Genomic DNA, 20,088 nt, shown 5'->3' on the forward strand with positions numbered 1-20,088 from the left:
TCCTCTGCATAATTACAGGGTTTGATGGGTGTTTCACAGTAAATCTGTTTCACCCAGTGAAACATGAAGTTGAAAGGAGGACGTACAACATCACAATTGTCCAGCAACGACTAGTTTGTTGTCTAAAAGAAGATTCCCACAATATGAATAACCGAAGTATTAATCATTATTGACCTATGTATAACAACTGATGCAACTGAACTGGATTGGCATTTTCTGAAGGAAATATCAGTGCTTGCAAGACAGCAAAAGAATAATGCTGACATTTTCAGAAAGCCTTAGCTCTGTGTAAATTAAATGGCACGTAATTTCACATCATCAGTCAGCTGCACACGGAAATCAACTGGAGTCACTGTACAGTGTAAAGATGGCTATAAATAGTTCAATATATGCAAGGAATACCAATAACTATTCAGTATGCATGCATATGCAGGTCATTATCACTCTAATTAAATTTTTAACTGCTGAACATAACAGTTGGGAGGCTTTCAAACTTTTATCAAATATTTCCTTAATTATATGTGTACAAAACAATAATATAGCACATCAAAGACTTAAATAATCTATAAAACACTTCCTGGTGTTTGATTCAGAACAAACCCTGAGTGTAATGTTTGAGTAACATCAGTAGAGCTGCTTTCCAAAGACTGTAAGAAGTGCAGAACAGATTATGTATGGAAATGTTTTCATCTGAGAGCTCACAAGTGATCAGATTTCATCAGAAACAGTGTGTAACAGAATCTTTGATGTGTCCAAATCCAATAATGTGGCGGTGGGGGGGGATTCTGTATCTCTGCCATGAAAGTTACAGTGAGGATGTTAAACACAAAGACACAAATACAAAAAGAAATTTAGACTGATTGATGGATTGTTTATTAAACAATATCAGAAGAAAAATGTAGGTTGTGTACTACATCATGTCAGCAATAAGTGTGGTCTCAACCAAATGCTTTGTTTTTATATATTCTAGATATTGTTCTATGTGTTGTAGACACCAAAGAAAACATCTGACCCATTTTACTTCGACAGTTTCATTTGGAATCATCCATTAGTGAAGTAAATAGAGTCCATTTTGATTTCATGTCGACTTTGATCCTTTGACGACATTTTATTAGACTACAGGACTGTTATTGCTGCTCAGCGCTAAAAAGAAGAAGCAGAGATTATATATCATTCAAACACACTCCTATTTAAAAGTTTGGCGTCTGTGATTTTAAGTTTTTTTTTGCAATAAGTCTCTTATTCTCACAAAGGCTGCATTTATTAAAAGCTGAATTTTTAGTGTCACATGATCCTTCTGAAATCATTCTAATAAGCTGATTTGGTGCTCAAGAAACATTTCTGATTATTATAAATGTTGAAAACAGCTGTGCTTTTTAAACTTTTTTTTTCTTCTTTGATGAATAGAAATTTCTAAATAACAGCATTTATTTGAAATAGAAATCGTTTGTAACATTATAAAAGTCTTTACTGTCACTTTTGATCAATTTAATACATTCTTGCTAAGTAAAGTATTAATTTCTTTAAAAAAAAAAAAAAAATGGTACCGATCCCACAGTTTTGAACATTTCAGTTTAGGAACAACAGAGTACTCGGTCACTTGTGTCTGGTTTACTTTGCAACTTATGGCCAAGAACTGCCCACTTAGACAGAACGAGACCGTACTCACATGCAAGTTTGTTTTTACATGTCGCTTAGGGGCCAGTAAATCTGAAATAGATTAATGCTGCCTTCATGTGCTATTGGAAATGTCCTACTTCCCACTTCGTCCAAGCTTGTCGCATTCAAGTGCTTTGTTGTCGTAATGAACTGGAATCATTGAGGACACCAGGTTTATTCTTGCCTATTTATTGTGAAAAGCTTATTCACCATGCTATAGTCAGCTTGCGGACAATTCTGGAATTTCAGTCAAATACAGGCTAATTTCGCTATGTATAAAACATACAATACGCTTCAAATTATTATTCATTTATGCACTTTAACGTCAAGACAAGGTTGCTGTTGTGGAAAAAACGAATAAACAATAGCAGTGACAGCAGCAATCGTTCTCCCCTCCGCCATATTTAAAGTTTATGGCACGCCCAACTCGGAAACTTGGATATCAAAATTATCCTCAAGCTTCCCAGTGGTAAATATGACTTGAGATGGTGTTCATGTCGAGTTTTTACCTAGGAAACTAGTATTTACAATAATTCCGATAGCACATGAAGGCAGCATAAAGCACAATAATAGATTGCATCATAGAAATCATAAGTCCTGTCCAATTAAAAAAAAAAATTATTTCAGACAAACAAAACAAATTTTCCACAAGTTCTTCCTGTGACCCTTTAAAAACCCTTTTCTATGCTTTGCTTATGTTAGCCCACCTTTTTGTTCTTTATTTTATTTCATTTATTAAGCTATTTTTCATTCTTGTTGCTTTGTTTGTGTGTTCATTGCTTTGCACATTATGTTAAAAACGTACAATAAAGTATTTAAAAAACAAAACAAAACAATTATTAAGGTTAACCTTATAAGCTCAAGGTTAAGAATATCTAGATACCTAGAAGTGTTTTTGTCAAAGATGTGAAAGAATGTCAAATCAAGTAATTAGTTCTTCCTCAAAGTGTTCATAACTTTTAAACACATTTGTGCAAACATTATGCATACAATCAGGGAACGTGGACGGTCTACTCTACTTGTGTTACCAGCCTAAATGATAGGCTACCATCACCCAGTATACACTAATAAGGAAGTAAAAGCCCAAATTTGATATTTAAAACAAATTCGATACATTAAAAGTGTCCATTTATAACTTATAAAGGCTAAGACTAGGAAAAAAGACAAAAAAATAGTACATTGGTTGATTTTGGTCATTAAAAGCGCCAACCTTAGAGAGGTTAAACACTCTTTATAGTGGTTTAATGGTGTGAAAATATCTTCCAACAGCTGTTTAGCTGTTAATCATAGTATTTCTATTTCCCTGCCTAGTTTAAGCAGAATGAAGAAAAACATAAAAGTTCTTGAACTCTTCAAAGAAGTGCAGCTCATCAGAGAAGCTGCTGGAGAAGCCCAAATCTTTGCATGAGGTCTTGACTGTGTGGACCACACAGACAGGGATTGTCTCAAAAAGCAGTTCGGCCATCGGCGTCATCGAGGGCTTCTTCTGCTCCGAGATCAGGCTCTGTATCCGGGCTTTATCGATGGGTTCAGGCGAGGCGCTGTAGGAGACCACAACGTTTAGCTTGTCATCCGACGCCGGCACCTGAAAGCGACTCTTTCCCGTCAATCCTTGGAAGTCTTTCTTGCAGGTGAACATGCCTGTGGGAGAGTTAAAGATGCGGACTGACCAGCACACCCAGTCATACTTCTTTTTCAGGTGCTCTACCAGCATGTCGGCCAGTTGCTGGTTGCTTTTGTCGCTTTGGTCTCTCACTATGCGTTTGGCGTCCAGCTCGGCCTGCGACGGAAAGCTGTTGATGCAGTCTTCAATCACGACGTTCATTTTAGACTGGACCACATTCATCTTCTCGCTCCAATCTTGAAGCAACTTCTCCTCGTCGTCGTCGCCTTTCAACGCCGCGTGTCCCAGCAAGGCGATCAAACCGACGCAGAACAATTTCTTGAGCGTAGCGCAGAAATCCTCCACCGCCCTGCGGCTCTTCTGCTCGTAATTCAGAGTGATTTCCAGAACGGACTCTCCTGAGAAGTTATCTCCGGTTACAGCATTATACAGAGTGTGCAAGTTTTTGTCGCCCCCCGTCTTACTGAAGTGATCCAGGAACGTTTTCTTTCTGACATCTCTGAATTTAGGTTTCGCATTCAGGACGTCCATGAATTTGCGGAATTGGTTGGTCAGATTCTCCTCCACGGAGAAGTAGGTGGCATCTATCCCGCTCTTCTTGATCTCCTGGTTTATCTGCTGGACCTCTTCAGAAACAACTTCCAGGCGGTCACGCACCTTCTGGAACTGCTCCTTCATGTACTCGGCCTCTTTGCTTTCCACGTTATCCAGCGCCAGCTTCACAATCGGAGCTGCGATGGAGAACACAGGGAACAGATCTCCAGCAATGCTGGCCAACACTTCTGCGCCCTGCTCAAACACTTCCATCACGGTCTCGACAACATCCTTCTTCTGTGCGACAAGTTTCTGCAGCTGCTGGGCCATCGTTCAGTTTCAACAGCAAGATGTCTCTGTGTAAAATAAGATCAGTACATAATTAGAAGTTTACCATTTAAAGGGGTCATGAATTGAGAAATCAAATTTTCCTTGATCTTTTGACATATAAGAGATCATTCAACATTCAAAGAAAATGTTAAGGATACAAAATATCCTTTAAGTTTCAGAACTCAAAACTTCCACGTTTGTCAGAAAACAGCTTTTATTGAAGGCAAGCTCAGAAAACGACTTGTTTCGGATTTTGTCATATTATTAAAACGAAAGACCGCCTCTGCGGAAGAAGATCAACGCCTACTTCTACGTCATTGCTTCTTTAGGCCCGCCCACTGATTCACGCATGTCATGTAGTAAATACGAGAGATGCAAACACAGGATTTACTTTAGCAACAAGATTACAAGAGTGGCAAGTTGTGGAAAAACACAGTCTTGGCATTGCCTTCCTTGTGATCCTAAAATCAAGAAAGTGTGGATGAATTTTATTTTTAACAACGTTCCAGCCAGGTCAGTTTGTTCGCTTTATTTTACTGTGGATTCGTTTTTAAACAAGACACAGTTTGACGCAGGCTTTTCAGAGAGACTGAATAAAAAAATGAATGAATAATTAATAAAAGATTATGCAGTGAAGACTACATTGGATCCGACAGTAATGTCGCAACACACAAGTGATATTGAATCGGCCCTGACGGCCGTCAGTTAAACAGTTATAGACTGTTTAATGTCTAACAGTGTTTTACCATGTGTCACTATTGCTTTGTCTGATACAGATCGTTTGATATGTACTGAGTATTTATACAGTAGCGCCGCAGTGAATGGTTGTGATTGGCTGTTCTTTCCTTTGTTTCGTCATTTATGTGATTTATTTGCCACAACCAAGATTTTTCAACATTAAAAGTTTTTAAAACAATTCCACACGTGTAATGGCGGGAATGTTAAAAATTATTTTAATATGCAAAACTGTTACCCAATCATAGCAGTGTGTGTTTACTTCGAAGCCTTGAGTGTGGCACGCCCATCAAAACGGTGTTCGAAAGAGAGGGTCAAAAACAGGATATGAAATAGCTTCTCATTTAAATCACTAAGCTTGTGCACATGCTATCCAGTTTGCACGTTTTTATACATGCAAACCTTTAGTGAATAACTGTCTTAGTCTCCTTAGACTGGTAAACGGAAAGAAACTTACATGTGTCAGTCTTCGTTTCCTCTGAATCTTTAAACGGTCAGTGTGAATCTGGGTGGGTTTGCTAAAAAAAAGATAAAGGAAATGAGAAATGTTTTAAACAAACCATAAAAGCAGCAACACAACCTCAACAACACACACCAGGTGTATGTACACATACCACACCTTCATTTACATAAAAGACGTGGGCCAGATGCATTCATTCAATTCAAACATGCACTAAACGACCTGGCAAATAATGTAAGAACAATTAGTCACACAGTATGCAATATGCAACAATAGAGAGGACAACCATTTCAATTGGAAACAATTCGAATGGATTTCCCCTTTTCCATAATAATGATGCAACACTATTTTTGTTAAGTAGCTTGTTAGGTCATATTATCACTTCCTAAAAGTCCAACGTTTGGACACACTTGACTGACTTCATGTCTTGTGATCTAAAGCTTTGCGCTTTATATGAGTTGTTTTATAAAACAAAGTCAATTTTGTTGTTTAATCTTTTTAATGTCTTTAGCATTATTTGAAAATGTGGAAAAATTAACTGAGTAAGTGTGTGCAAACTTTTGACTGGTTGTGTAACATTAAATAAACAGAATGCTGATACACTATTCTCTTACATAAAGTTTCCTGAATAAATGTTTTTGATATACCATAAAACGGTACGTTAATTAGGGCTGTGTATCACCAAGAATCAGGCGATGCGATTTGTATCACCATACAGGGGTTACGATACGATACAGTGCGGTATATTGTAAGAAAGGTGATTTTTTTTTTTTTTTTTGCATAAAACCTGAGTAAAAACATTTATATAAGTATTGTCCGGAGTATTGCATTTATATAACAAATCACTATTGTTGTGCAATCTAAGTAAAGGGAAAATAGCAAAGTGCTTGCAAGATTTTTTAGGTAATATCCAGCAAAACCACTGATGATTTTCCATTAACATTTCTGGCTAGTGCCAACACAGGTGTGGGAATAATTACCGTATTTTCCGGACTATAAGTCGCACTTTTTTTCATAGTTTGGCTGGTCCTGCGACTTATATTCAGGTGCGACTTATATATCAAAATTAATTCAGACTGAGATGAACCAAGAGAAAACATTACCGTCTACAGCCGCGAGAGGGCGCTCTAGTTGGCGGAGTTATTCAGAAGCGACACCATATGAAGAAAATTCAATGGATTCAGTGATGTGGATGTGGAATGAGATCGCGGGAGCTTGGTGAACTTGTTTACTGGTAACTTGCTTGTTGGACTCGCTGGCTTATGTTAATTTAGCCTATTCAGCCTCCCAGGTATATGTTCTTTATGCTATTGTGTAGCTGAATAACTGTTAATGTGTTGCGTTAACATACCGGACACCTACTCAGCCTGTTGTTCTGTGTGCTACTGTGTAACTTAGTTAAATAACTTGCCTTTCCAGATTAAATGTCTGTTCTTGGTCTTGGATTTTGTGAAATAAATTTCTAAATAAATGCGACTTATACTCCAGTGCGACTTATATATGTTTTTTTCCTCTTCATGACGCATTTTTTGACTGATGCGACTTATACTCCGGAGCGACTTATAGTCCGGAAAATACGGTAGTAGGGTAGTTCAACTAGCTGAGCAAGAACCTTTTTCCAAAGCACCTCAGCAGTAACCATGGAAACAAGACAAGGAAAACACCATGTCAGCTTCTCTCCAGACACACACATTATGCTCTTTTTGACTGGGCAGTAGCTACAAAATTCCAGTGTTACAAAATACCACAAATTCAAGCAATTATGTTACTTACAAGCCAAAATATACTTGTATGCATATTTAAAATGTCATTTAAAAGATATGTTGGCATGCCATGGATCATACAAAATGAATGACTAATTTAATACACTAACTGGGGCCATTAGCTTTTATCCTCACCTGAACTCGTAACACACATATGAACACACAATTTTTAAGCACACTTTTGAAGTTGACGTTTTGAAGTGGCAAGTTGTGGAAAAACACAGTCTTGGCATTGCCTTCCTTGTGATCCTAAAATTAAGAAAGTGTGGATGAATTTTATTTTTAACAACCATGAGTCACTATTGCTTTGTCTGATACAGATCGTTTGATATGTACTGAGTATTTATACAGTAGCGCCGCAGTGAATGGTTGTGATTGGCTGTTCTTTCCTTTGTTTCGTCATTTATGTGATTTATTTGCCACAACCAAGATTTTTCAACATTAAAAGTTTTTAAAACAATTCCACACGTGTAATGGCGGGAATGTTAAAAATTATTTTAATATGCAAAACTGTTACCCAATCATAGCAGTGTGTGTTTACTTCGAAGCCTTGAGTGTGTCACGCCCATCAAAACGGTGTTCGAAAGAGAGGGTCAAAAACAGGATATGAAATAGCTTCTCATTTAAATGACTAAGCTTGTGCACATGCTATCCAGTTTGCACGTTTTTATACATGCAAACCTTTAGTGAATAACTGTCTTAGTCTCCTTAGACTGGTAAACGGAAAGAAACTTACATGTGTCAGTCTTCGTTTCCTCTGAATCTTTAAACGGTCAGTGTGAATCTGGGTGGGCTTGCTAAAAAAAAGATAAAGGAAATGAGAAATGTTTTAAACAAACCATAAAAGCAGCAACACAACCTCAACAACACACACCAGGTGTATGTACACATACCACACCTTCATTTACATAAAAGACGTGGGCCAGATGCATTCATTCAATTCAAACATGCACTAAACGACCTGGCAAATAATGTAAGAACAATTAGTCACACAGTATGCAATATGCAACAATAGAGAGGACAACCATTTCAATTGGAAACAATTCGAATGGATTTCCCCTTTTCCATAATAATGATGCAACACTATTTTTGTTAAGTAGCTTGTTAGGTCATATTATCACTTCCTAAAAGTCCAACGTTTGGACACACTTGACTGACTTCATGTCTTGTGATCTAAAGCTTTGCGCTTTATATGAGTTGTTTTATAAAACAAAGTCAATTTTGTTGTTTAATCTTTTTAATGTCTTTAGCATTATTTGAAAATGTGGAAAAATTAACTGAGTAAGTGTGTGCAAACTTTTGACTGGTTGTGTAACATTAAATAAACAGAATGCTGATACACTATTCTCTTACATAAAGTTTCCTGAATAAATGTTTTTGATATACCATAAAACGGTACGTTAATTAGGGCTGTGTATCACCAAGAATCAGGCGATGCGATTTGTATCACGATACAGGGGTTACGATACGATACAGTGCGGTATATTGTAAGAAAGGTGATTTTTTTTTTTTTTTTTTGCATAAAACCTGAGTAAAAACATTTATATAAGTATTGTCCGGAGTATTACATTTATATAACAAATCACTATTGTTGTGCAATCTAAGTAAAGGGAAAATAGCAAAGTGCTTGCAAGATTTTTTAGGTAATATCCAGCAAAACCACTGATGATTTTCCATTAACATTTCTGGCTAGTGCCAACACAGGTGTGGGAATAATTAGCAGGGTAGTTCAACTAGCTGAGCAAGAACCTTTTTCCAAAGCACCTCAGCAGTAACCATGGAAACAAGACAAGGAAAACACCATGTCAGCTTCTCTCCAGACACACACATTATGCTCTTTTTGACTGGGCAGTAGCTACAAAATTCCAGTGTTACAAAATACCACAAATTCAAGCAATTATGTTACTTACAAACCAAAATAGACTTGTATGCATATTTAAAATGTAATTTAAAATTGTAAAGATATGTTGGCATGCCATGGATCATACAAAATGAATGACTAATTTAATACACTAACTGGGGCCATTAGCTTTTATCCTCACCTGAACTCTTAACACACATATGAACACACAATTTTTAAGCAAACTTTTTAATACGTTATACAAGATCCAACTCATTTTTTTAAGTCAGTTTGATGTAATTTAAGTTCAAATGACTTAAACATGGCCGAGATCCCAACACTATATTGCTGTCTGGGTTTGCAGACTGCAAAACTGCAAATCTGCAGAATTTATACAATCTGCAAAACTGCAAAATCAGAAGCCCTTCCAGCGCACTCAGTGTCCGAATTCGCTCACTCGTTTTCATCAGCTCCTTCAAGTGGACTATATTAGTGGAGCAATGTAGGGAATAGTGAATGATAGTATGGGGGGGATTTCGAACACAGCAATGGGCTCAGGCCTACACTGAATACTTGATTCTGATTGAATAGCCGACTTCTCAATCAGGCCCTCAATCAGGGCCGTCAAATATCGTATTCATAAAAACCATTGTTCAGGGTATCTATCTGACTGCTCGTCTATAAAACTTCTGATTTCTAATTGTGCTTTTCGTGGTCTTTACACATAATTTGAATTCGAATAATATTTCACAAGTAATATTTGTAGGCTATTACTACAAAAGTATAAAAGTATAGTAGGCCTATTTCTTTATTTATTTATTTGTATATTTGTTTGATAAGCAGATACGTGGGACAGTGAGTGTACACTCATAATGAGTTGGTACTCATAATGAGTTGGTAATTTTCGCAAAATAAACGGCTTTATGAAGATACGATACAAGGCGCTCTTTATTTTGCGATAACGACGGACTGACTCAAAGTTGTCCCGTACCTGCACCAAGCTTGACAGAAAGGTAAATCTGTTCTCTTTCCCCCCTCAGAATATGGATTTAGTATTTTATAACCACATTTCTACTGGCACATATGCAGAAATGTTCTCTTAAGATAAAATGTAGTTAAATATCAGGCTGGCAAAGTTAATACAATCATTGTTGACATAAGAAACACTTCCTGTTTTAGACTGCAGCCCAACGATCACTGTCAAACAAACCCTCTGAGTTCTTCAGAACGAAAACAAATGAGTTTAAATTAACGTTACAGAGAAGATTATTTTATTTTTTGCCAGAATAATCGATCGGTTATAACTCGCTCGTGTTTAAAACATACCGATGTTGCGAGCTGGTGAAAATGTCACAGGCGGACATCAGACTGTGAAGAGAAACGCCCTAAAAACTTTTCTTGAGCAAAAACTGAAACCACGGCGTACAGAGACCAACGAAACCGTCGTTGAACTGAACTGACGTCTAGACTAGAGAACAAATTAGCCCTGTTATGAACCAAACTCACCTTCTACCTTCCAATCGATCTCAAATGGGATAGAATAAAATAAAGCAAAAGTTAACGCTGATCTGTCTCGCTCGACGTCTGATCATGTGCTGGTTCTTCTCTAGCTCGTGGCACACCCTTCAACTACTACACACTGAAGGAATTTCAAGTATTGCCCTTTACCCCTTACAAAATTGACCATTTTATCATAGTTTCCAGTTTCCTGTGTATGTTTTTTGTTTATGGTGTAAGAGAAATATTTAAGTATTGTCCTTTAACCCCCTACAAAATGTAGGCTACCATAGTTTACACCAAAATACCACAGTACAATTTTTGTTACTGTTGTAAGAGAATGAATAAAGTATTGTCCTTTATTTCTTAGAATTTAACACAGTATCCCACAAAAAAAAAAAATTACATAGTTCAGGTTTTGTTATTATTGTAAGAAGAATTTAAGTTTTACCTTTAATGTTTGCTATGGTTACCATAGTAGCCTATGTTTTTTTAAGGAAAATTATTTAAAATATTCAGTCTCTTGTGTAAGTCTCCTATACATTACCCTTAAAATATGAACCTTATTCAGGTAAACATTTTATTTTTGCAAGTGAAAACAAGGCTGTGACTTATTGAAATACAGTACATTTAATAAAAAGTAGGCTAGAATAAGGTCCATAACTTTAATAAAAAAAAAAACTGTTGATACTTTGAAACAAATTTCTAGATCATAGTTGTTTTATTTGCGATTACATAATATCATAAACATGAAATGGACATGATTATTGGGTTACAGAGAATATATAACTAGATTACTTACTATAATTTTTCATGTGGAAATACATTTTTTTCCAGAAAAGACTACAATCTAAAGTTTAAATGAAAAGATTTTTGATTGTAAACACCACGACTAACAACAAACCCCCACAATCTGTCTATCGTTGAAGTTTTCGCCACTCAACTGGTCTTTTAAAAGCTTTCTGAACTACAAAACAATACAATTTACATCTGAAATGAATGCATTTATGTTTGGTCACAGACATATATTTATCTTTATATTCCTTTTTTGCCTTGACATGCGAAAATAAAGCGAAGAACCGGCAATAATATACTTTCTCGTTGTATGTCCACAACAACAATTTGGTCATCAGTTTGCTTTACCTAATGCTGGATAATATGAAACCATTTTTAAGATCAGAAATATAGAGAAGACTGATTGCCGTTTCACACATCTATTCAGAATGAATGCACAGGTATGCCTTTTTGTGCCTCGCAAAGTAGAAACATTCTGGCTGGAAGTTGTTTTTCTCTTCTACTTTCTTATAGCAGCTAATGGCATGGACCAAAGTGTCGGGAAGAGTCTTCCACAGCGCTTGAGCCACAGACTGCATGTTTCCCTTCAGCTTCTGTGCCTCTATCTGATCTAGCAGCTGGCTCTTGTTGAGGGGTTTCGGGTCTGTACTAAAAGACACCACGATTCTGATGCTGTTTGGGGTCAGAAGATCAAAAAAGTTGCCACCTCCACCGCTTCCATGGTACTTTTTGCCAGCGAGCCAATTCCAGAAGAATATGCCACTGTGGTTGAACACCCGAACTGACCAAGAAACCCAGTAGTATTTCTTCTCAAGGAGATCCAGTATTAATCCTGCGAACTCTGGGTCAACGCTGGCTTGTTGCTCCAGAAGTTTATGCTCCACATCCGTTTTGGCCTGCAAGGGGAAATTCTCAATGCAGTCATCCACCGCCGCTTTCATGCGTGTCTCTACGTCTTCCATGCGATCCTGCCATTTCTTCACCATGGCCTCGCCTACCACTCCCTCTTTCAGGGCGGCGTGACCCATGACTGCTATAATTCCCATGACAAATATCTTCTTTAGCCTGGCACAGAACTCCTCCACTGGCTTTCTGCTCCTTTGCTCTGTGGTCACCACCGTGTCCAGTATGGCATCTCCGGACATATTCTTTCCAGTTACAGCATTGTACAAGGCATCAATGTTCAGATCGCTACCCGTGTTCTCATACTGGCTTATGAACTTCTCCTTCTTCTTCTCCTTGAACTTGGGCTTAGCATTGACAAAGTCTTGAAACTTCTCATACTGACTGATTATCTTCGCCTCACGGTCAAAGTTCTGCTTGTTCATGGATGTCCGCTGCATCTCCAAAGCGATTTGGTCGATTTCATCTTGAATACCTTCGAGTTTCTGGTTAATCTTTTCAAACTGCTCAGCAAGGAACTTGGCCTCCTTCCCATCCGGGTTGCCGAGGATCTCGGCTGAGGCCAAAAACACGGCCTCCAGGATGGGGTGGAACTGTCCCACAGTGGCTGCTAAAACCTCGCAACCTTGCCCCATGATTTCCACTCCTTTCTCGATCTTGTCCTTGTTCTCCAAAACCCATTCTTCCACCCGATTCATCCTGGATCAAAGCAGAGAAGGCCTTCTTATCCTTCTTACCCTTGTCTGTAACAGATCAAGGCATATATATATCATAAAGTGGAAGCCACAATATAAAAATCAATACAGAAATCAATGCGGCTATTTCTAAGGGTCATATTTGTTTGCTCAGGATGAGACCTTAAAAGTAACCTGAGATGAATTGGACAGCCAGACCACAGGGGCAGAAATACCAGAGTGTTTGTACGTTTATACATGTTTTCCATGGGCTCAAGCCATTTAAAAAAAAAGAAAAAAAAAGGAAAAGAAAAAATTCTAGTCTTGTTCGGGCATGTCCTGTTCCACCTTACAACCTGCCAGCTAAGTCTCGGCAAACTATACAACAATAAAGGCAGATCATTGAGATCAGGTGTCTACTATAAGAATTAAAAGCAAATATGCTAAATGTTTTTTGTGCTTCAAAGCACAGTTTATTTTTATTATTATGAGCACACTGTCGGTGTGAATAGGAGAGCTGCTCTCTCCTCTTCTTTGGAGAATAATTCAGCCTTTAAACTCCATATGTATAGCAAAGCAGATGTTTTCAGGAGGGGTTACTGGGTGGGAGAATATATTTGATGGCTTTAGCTAGCATTTCAGGACTTTTCTGGGCACTTTGATTACACAAGGGAGATGATCTCACACTCGTATCTAATTTCCCAAGACTCAATATACAGAAAAAAAGGCACACCCAGATCTGAGAAAATCTGAAACCAATACACTTGTCCTGCGGTGAAACCATGTTCTACAGCAGGCAACAAAATGACTCAGATTTTCTCATAGAAATAAGCACAAATAAATATACAAGACTAAACCTGACATTTGATATTTCAAAGATCAAAGACTTAATTTGGCTCCTGTCCAATAATGTCTTACATAATGCTTTAGTGGGTTATGTGAACAATTATGAGAATTCAGTTGCTAATATTATGAATGATAAGCATGTAGAACTCATATTTGGAATTTATGACTCAACAAGCATTCTGATCTCAATGGAATTAGGAGCAAAACAATACTTACTGAACAATACAATGATCCTGATTGTTTCAAGTCCTCCTTTGTAAGAATAATTAAGATGGCTTTGAAATTAAAACTCCAGGATGTGTCCGATTTCAGAAAGAAAAAATGAAACGTAGGGAAATAGTTGTCCTAGCAAAGAAATCCAGTCTAGCAATTTGTACAAGAAGACCCTGTTTTTGATAGTTCTACTCTGTGAAAAAAAGGAAAGGAACCAACCAACTGATTCTGAAAAAGAGGAACTGTTTAAGTTCAAAGCCACGTCCCTTATTTCTATCCAAATGCTGCTTGGAGCTTTGTGGCAGTCAGTATATTGACTTAAGCGCAACATCCAGTATTATTTGGACATAATATGGCAGGATGTGGTACTTAAGTCAATATTGACTATCATCCACATCACAATGATTCTCATAAAGTGTCATCTCCATCTGTTCATGACAAATGATAATTAAAAGCATAGATCACTGGCCAGCTATTTTTATTTGTGAATTTATTTTATTTTATCCTTGGCTCTATGAAGTTTTTGAAGTAGTACAAATAAAATAACCAAAGATGAAAAAAGATAAAGGGAAGGATAATGAATGGAAATAGACAAAGAGCAAAAAAAATAATAAGGAGACTCACCGTTAGTCTGGTGAAATGTATAGATGTGTTCTCTAGTGTTCCAACAGAGTCCAACTGTGCCTAAAAGCAGCAGCCTCCCAGGGTCCACATGTATATATAGACTCTGCCCTGCGGCACTCCCCCTTCAGATTAACTCCATCCCCTGCATGCATTCCTCCGAGCCCACTGAAGAGATGAGGGACAGGCACACAGACAGATTACATCCTGTAAACATTCCTTCTTTGAGAAAAATCAGCATGTAGTAAGTTAGATAGTCCCAGAAATGCTTAGTAGAGCCTTTCCCTTATAAAACATGAGGCATGCTCTGCTTTTCTACACGGGTTGTCATGGGTACAGGCACTCACAGTGGCCAGTGCACACACACACACACATATATAGGCCTATATATATATATATATATATATATTTAGTGATTACGATTAATCGCATCTTACATAAAAATTGGTTTATATAATATATATATTATATATATATCCACACACATATACTGTAGAAATGACACTATATATATACACTTTTATTATAACCTTTATGTTAGATGCGATTAATCAATTTGACTGCACTAAATGCCATGTTTGTCACATATTCAGGCTGTAGACTTTATTAATTTGCATATAATATCACACTCTGAATGGCCCAAACAGTAGTTGATACCATGCATTAGAAGGCAAAATGCAAATAAGTTGTTGTCTTCACATTGTCCTTCTTTTAGGAGACTTTTTGGAGCAACACTTGCCAATCTGAAATGAGTGTGAAAACAGCTCTTGGGGGCACGATGCTTCTAGGTCATTTCCGTCACACTGCTTTACATGGCAGAGAAAGACTCCACTGTTTTCAGTATGGCAGGCGGACAAACCCAGTGGCTTTGTGCTGAAGCGGTCGCTGGGACACGCTGGCATGCAATGATTGGTCTGTAGAAGGACAATAAGGGGCTGTTGTGGATTACAGCGGGTCTGGCATTAGCATTTCAAATCTTCATGTCACTGTTAGATCTCGCACTATGCAAATCAGTTGTGCTTATAAAGGATGACGTGCCCTCGGTAGAACAGCAGTGGGTGTGATCGCTGATGCACATGCTTGATAAACAGTAAACAGGACTCTGGAGTGTTTGTGGCAGATTTAGGATCCATACTTTCCAAACAAATTACTAATGTTCATAGTTAGTTCCTAATAATTAAACTTCACTTCCCGTTTTGTTTGGGATATGGACATGAATGATGCCTCGAATTGTATGCAGATTGTTGAGAAAAGATGGGCTTCTCTAAGCAATTGTCACCTGTGAATGTAAAAATGTTAAGGTTAGGGAACATGTAAAATGGTTTTCTTTGTTAATTGGCCACTTTGTCTAAAATGCATAAAACATCCATAGACAATAGGCAAATACAATCTGAAACAACTTCCAGGTCTGGTAGTTTGTTAAGGTGTGACTTCCAAGTAGCCATTTGCTGCATTTGAAATCCCTGCCCTTTTTTTTTTTTTTTTCATGAGTCATGAATTAGCCTAAAGTTAATAAGTGGATTAAGCTTTTAATTTCATCTGAACAACAACAACAAATCTGTCATCATAATGCTTGACAGTTATGCAAGGTGTGCAAAAAAGGGCAGTATAGTTCACTGGAACGTCGTCATGATGAAATTATCATCAATAATATTTAAGTGTTGAATTAAATGCAAAATTTGAGGCGTGATTTATGCCCAGCACAAGTTTATTGCTTACGGTTAGGGGTTTTGAAAAACAGATACGAGCTGCTTGCCTTAGCAAACGCCACTAGCACAACATCATTAGCTTTTGTATGCCACATGATAATTTTTTTTAGCCTTATCTTAAATACAAAATGCCTTACATGTATTAGTAAAATCTATAGTGTTTATCATACTGATCTGTGATGTTTACTGAGTAGTAAAGTGCTTATGTATGTAGCCACAAGATGTCACTTTGGTTCATGTAGATTCCTTGTTTTTGTGAAAGAAAAATCTGTCTAGATTTTTTGTTTGTTTTATAAATCCAAAAAAAGATTTTAATAAGCAAGTATTAGCATGCCTATTGGGGAAGTGTAAGAGTAAATTGTGGGAACTATTTTATGTGGGAATTATTTTATGTGGGAATTAGCTTCAGGCTATGCTGACTAACTGCTAGGCCTAGGTGGAAATTATTCAGACAGGTTTGTCTTAACTGAAACTAAACGATCATTCAGGTTGGTCTTCCAAGAATGACATAATCATGTGGTTAGCGTTGGCTATCAAAATTAAGTGTGTTCTAGCGAATTTTTTAATTGGAACATGCTTCATTGTAAATGTGTCAACGATCAACTTCTGTCATGTGAGGCAAACAAGATCAACCGTATGAATGAGGAAATATCCAATCCATGCAAATAAGCTGCTGTGTTGCGTTAATATTTTGCCACCTAAGTCTTTTGGGTTTAATTCTTATTTTGTTGATCCTTTTCATTTTCTAACAAGCAGTGTCAGGGAACAGCTGCGTCCAGGTCGCAGGACATAAGCAGAAAGGTTTCAGTGAACTACGGAAAAATGTGTCATTTCGCTTAAGGCAAAGGATGAACACTGCTTTAATGACAGACCTGAATATCTCTGTTTCCTCTGGTCTGGACAAGCTTCAGAGGAAATTGACAGTAACTGCAGTAAAAAAAAAAAAAAAAAAAAAAAAGATATCTGGGCGTATGCATATTTTAAATAGTTCCTTTCAAAACCATTCTACATGATCCACAGGTCCAAATATTTGTTAAGCTTTATGTATTTTTACATAGGCTACTGTTAAAACAAAATCAATACAATTTAATAGTTCTTTATAGTAGCCAGTTTGCCATTTTATATATGCATAACATTTTTGGTAACACTTTAGTTTAGGGTCCAATTCTCACTATTATTACTTATTAGCATGCATATTACTAGGATATTGGCTGTTTATTAGTATTAATAAAGCACATATTAATGCTTTATTCTGCATGACCATATTCTACATCCATTAATCCTAAACTTAACAACTGCCATACTTACTATTAATAAGCAGTAATTAGGATTTTGAGGCAAAAGTCATAGTTAAGAGTTTAATGGTGAGAATTGGACCCTATTCTAAAGTGTGATTATATTTTTTATATTATATGTCTTAGCGAGGTGTGCTAAATCCGACATCTTTTTAGTTCCCATCTTGATGGTGAGTTTGTTTATCAGTGTTTTGTCTGGCTTTACGTGTGTCTATTGATTTCAGTCAGGTTTTCTTAAGCATCTCTCTCTTTGCCCTTTAAAAACCTCCACCTTATGCAAATGGCAAATGTGATTACAACCCAGACAGTGATGAAAAGAGAAGGTCACCGCTTTGCAGATCTTCATTAATGTGTGTCCGTATTGTCCTATGAAGGCCACTGGAGTGAATTTATGATCATTTGTCATTTAACCTTAGTTTGTCATCTGGTTGTCCTCATGCTCAGCAACACTAATGATTCATAGTTGTGACATAGTTGTGAATTTAAAATGGAAGTGCACAGAAATCGTTATGTGAATCCAATGTTATTGCCTGAAGGACATCCATTTTGTTTGGGTTTTATCACAGTACAGGGTCACTTTGGTGTTCATGTGATGCTCCACCAAGAACTCAGAGATAAAATATATCGGCATGAACGTTTAGACTGTCACAGACAGATGGAAGACTAGAGGAAGGCTGTTTGCTCACAGATGGCTCTTGTGGTTTTGTCAGGAAAGAAGCTATAAAGAGCTGCTTGGTTCATTTGTTAAAGTATTATACTTTATAATGGCTAAATAAGTTCATGTGAAAAATACGTAAGGGATAATGTAGAGCGAGGCGGTTGTTATAGCGAATACAACCCCAACAGGCTGATCAGGACCCCGACGCGAAGCGGATTTTTTATCCCGCTTATTACATGGCTACCTACCAAATAAATCAATAATTTGACACAAAACATTGATTTAAAAAGGAGTTTATTGATTTAAAAACGATTGCTTCCGCTAAAGAAAATAGTCCGTTCCGTCTCTACGGTTAGAATCCTGCGTCCATAGCAACGCTCTGTTTTTCATGGCAACGGTGTGTTATGATTAGCAGGGGTCTGTTATCAAGAAATAACAGACCGCATTCTACAGTACATTAGAATTCAACCAAGCCATGTAATAACTTAACAACTTAATATTTAATAGGTCTAAAATTCCCCTTCCCTGGCAATGGTTAAAATATTAAATTTACTATATAAATCATTTGTCCATAACATTATACCTTCAACAAAATTATGAACAGTATCTGGAAGATGTCCAGGATGATTTCAGGGAAATAACTTAACAGATAAAATAAGTGTTTAATGAACCATTCCAGAGATAAAGTTCACTGGAATCCACACCAGATCTATCCTCTCCTCCCATATGACCCTGTTTGTTTAGCCAGTTCCTGTCAGACAAGTTTTCACTGTGTACTTTAGCCAAAAGGGTCGTCAGTTTCAAATTGCACATGTGTTTGTTTGTGGTAGTTTGAAAGACAGATATTACAATAGTGCAACATGCTTATTTAGGAATATTTTGTATGAGACATCTATTGTGAAATGCTGTCCAGTGCACCATTTACATGAGCTGGGTGAAAACAGTTGTGAAATCCATGGGAAAACATCCAGCTGCCTGTATCATGTTTAACAAAAACCAGGTCAACTCAACATTTACAGCTGAAGCTAGCCATCTTTGTGGACGAATACTTTTGTGTATGAGCTTAAGCTCATAGGTCTCACAGTATTTATTTATTGCATAAAATAACCTGTCTTGTAATGTTCTTCATTTTTCTTTATGTTCTTCAGCTTTCACTTCCTCAGTTTCATACTGATTTTTTTTCTTTTTTTTCTTTCTCACGCTCTTTACCCTTCACATTCGGATAATTAAACTCGCATCCCAAAATAAATAACCACATGCAGAGAGCCCAACAAAGGGAGCATATTGTAAACCCAGCTTAATCACTCATGACAAGTAATTGTTTTTCCTATTTTTATAAGACTGTCACAGAGATTGCCAAATGTTTTGCCTTTTTTATGTGTCAGATAACCAGTATGCAGAATCAACTATCATATTTTTTACTTTTGGAAACAGTAAAAACGTGTCGGTGGGATAAACTGAAAAACTAACGATGCATCCGAATATAATAATTTCATTATATAGTAGTATAGGTGAAAAACAGTATGTGAGTAGTATGTCTGAATTCACAGTACTCATAAAAGAGTAGAAAAAATAACCAGATGAGCTACTTCCTGTGAGATTCTGAAGTGTGCATTCAATGGACACTTTACTATCCCATGAGGCCACGGGAGAGGATTTGAACCAACTGATGCTGATAGGTCACATGATAATGACAACATGATAAATGTAGTACTTCCAGATAACATTCATACTGCTCATATTCATACTATATAGAACATACTTTTTTAGCCGTTGAGAAGTAATTACTTATTCAAAATAAGTTCCTACTCAAGAGAGTATGCGATTTCGGACGCAGCCAACATTATTTAAGCATGACTAGTTGTTATACAGACCGTTTAAAAGTTTGGGTTATTTTAAGCAATTTATACTTTTATTCAGTTAGGACACATC

The 20,088-nt window shown here is 37.0% G+C and overlaps 2 protein-coding genes across 8 annotated transcripts; both read right to left on the reverse strand.

The window, feature by feature from the left end:
• Positions 1-850: 850 nt before the first annotated feature.
• Positions 851-10,588, reverse strand: rpz4 (rapunzel 4). Of its 6 annotated transcripts, XM_084089297.1 has the most exons (5): positions 10,452-10,586; positions 7,842-7,902; positions 7,241-7,354; positions 5,340-5,400; positions 851-4,173 (listed from the first exon to the last, which is right to left on the reverse strand). In XM_084089297.1, exon 5 carries the CDS (start codon positions 4,145-4,147, stop codon positions 2,972-2,974), a length of 1,176 nt encoding a protein of 391 aa, XP_083945423.1. In that variant the 5' UTR covers positions 4,148-4,173; positions 5,340-5,400; positions 7,241-7,354; positions 7,842-7,902; positions 10,452-10,586; the 3' UTR covers positions 851-2,971. The 6 variants fall into 6 exon arrangements, with proteins under 6 accessions (XP_083945423.1, XP_083945420.1, XP_083945421.1 ...); XM_084089294.1 differs by lacking the exon at positions 7,241-7,354; XM_084089295.1 differs by lacking the exons at positions 7,241-7,354; positions 10,452-10,586 and adding an exon at positions 10,272-10,332.
• Positions 10,589-11,144: 556 nt separating this feature from the next.
• On the reverse strand, positions 11,145-14,691 carry rpz5 (rapunzel 5). 2 transcript variants are annotated; one of them, XM_084089292.1, is made up of 2 exons: positions 14,498-14,691; positions 11,145-12,883 (listed from the first exon to the last, which is right to left on the reverse strand). In XM_084089292.1, the coding sequence occupies exon 2, from the start codon at positions 12,836-12,838 to the stop codon at positions 11,657-11,659; it is 1,182 nt and encodes a 393-aa protein (XP_083945418.1). In that variant the 5' UTR covers positions 12,839-12,883; positions 14,498-14,691; the 3' UTR covers positions 11,145-11,656. The 2 variants fall into 2 exon arrangements, with proteins under 2 accessions (XP_083945418.1, XP_083945419.1); XM_084089293.1 differs by having other exon boundaries at positions 13,877-14,559.
• Positions 14,692-20,088: the final 5,397 nt, after the last annotated feature.

This window comes from Abramis brama (assembly GCF_963993115.1).
Source record: "Abramis brama genome assembly, chromosome: 17".
NCBI classification, from domain to species: Eukaryota; Metazoa; Chordata; class Actinopteri; order Cypriniformes; family Leuciscidae; genus Abramis; species Abramis brama.

Excerpts from the sequence above, each read along its gene's own strand:
- rpz4 (XM_084089296.1), bottom strand. The coding sequence starts at position 4,147 with ATGGCCCAGCAGCTGCAGAAACTTGTCGCACAGAAGAAGGATGTTGTC.
- rpz5 (XM_084089292.1), bottom strand. The coding sequence starts at position 12,838 with ATGAATCGGGTGGAAGAATGGGTTTTGGAGAACAAGGACAAGATCGAG.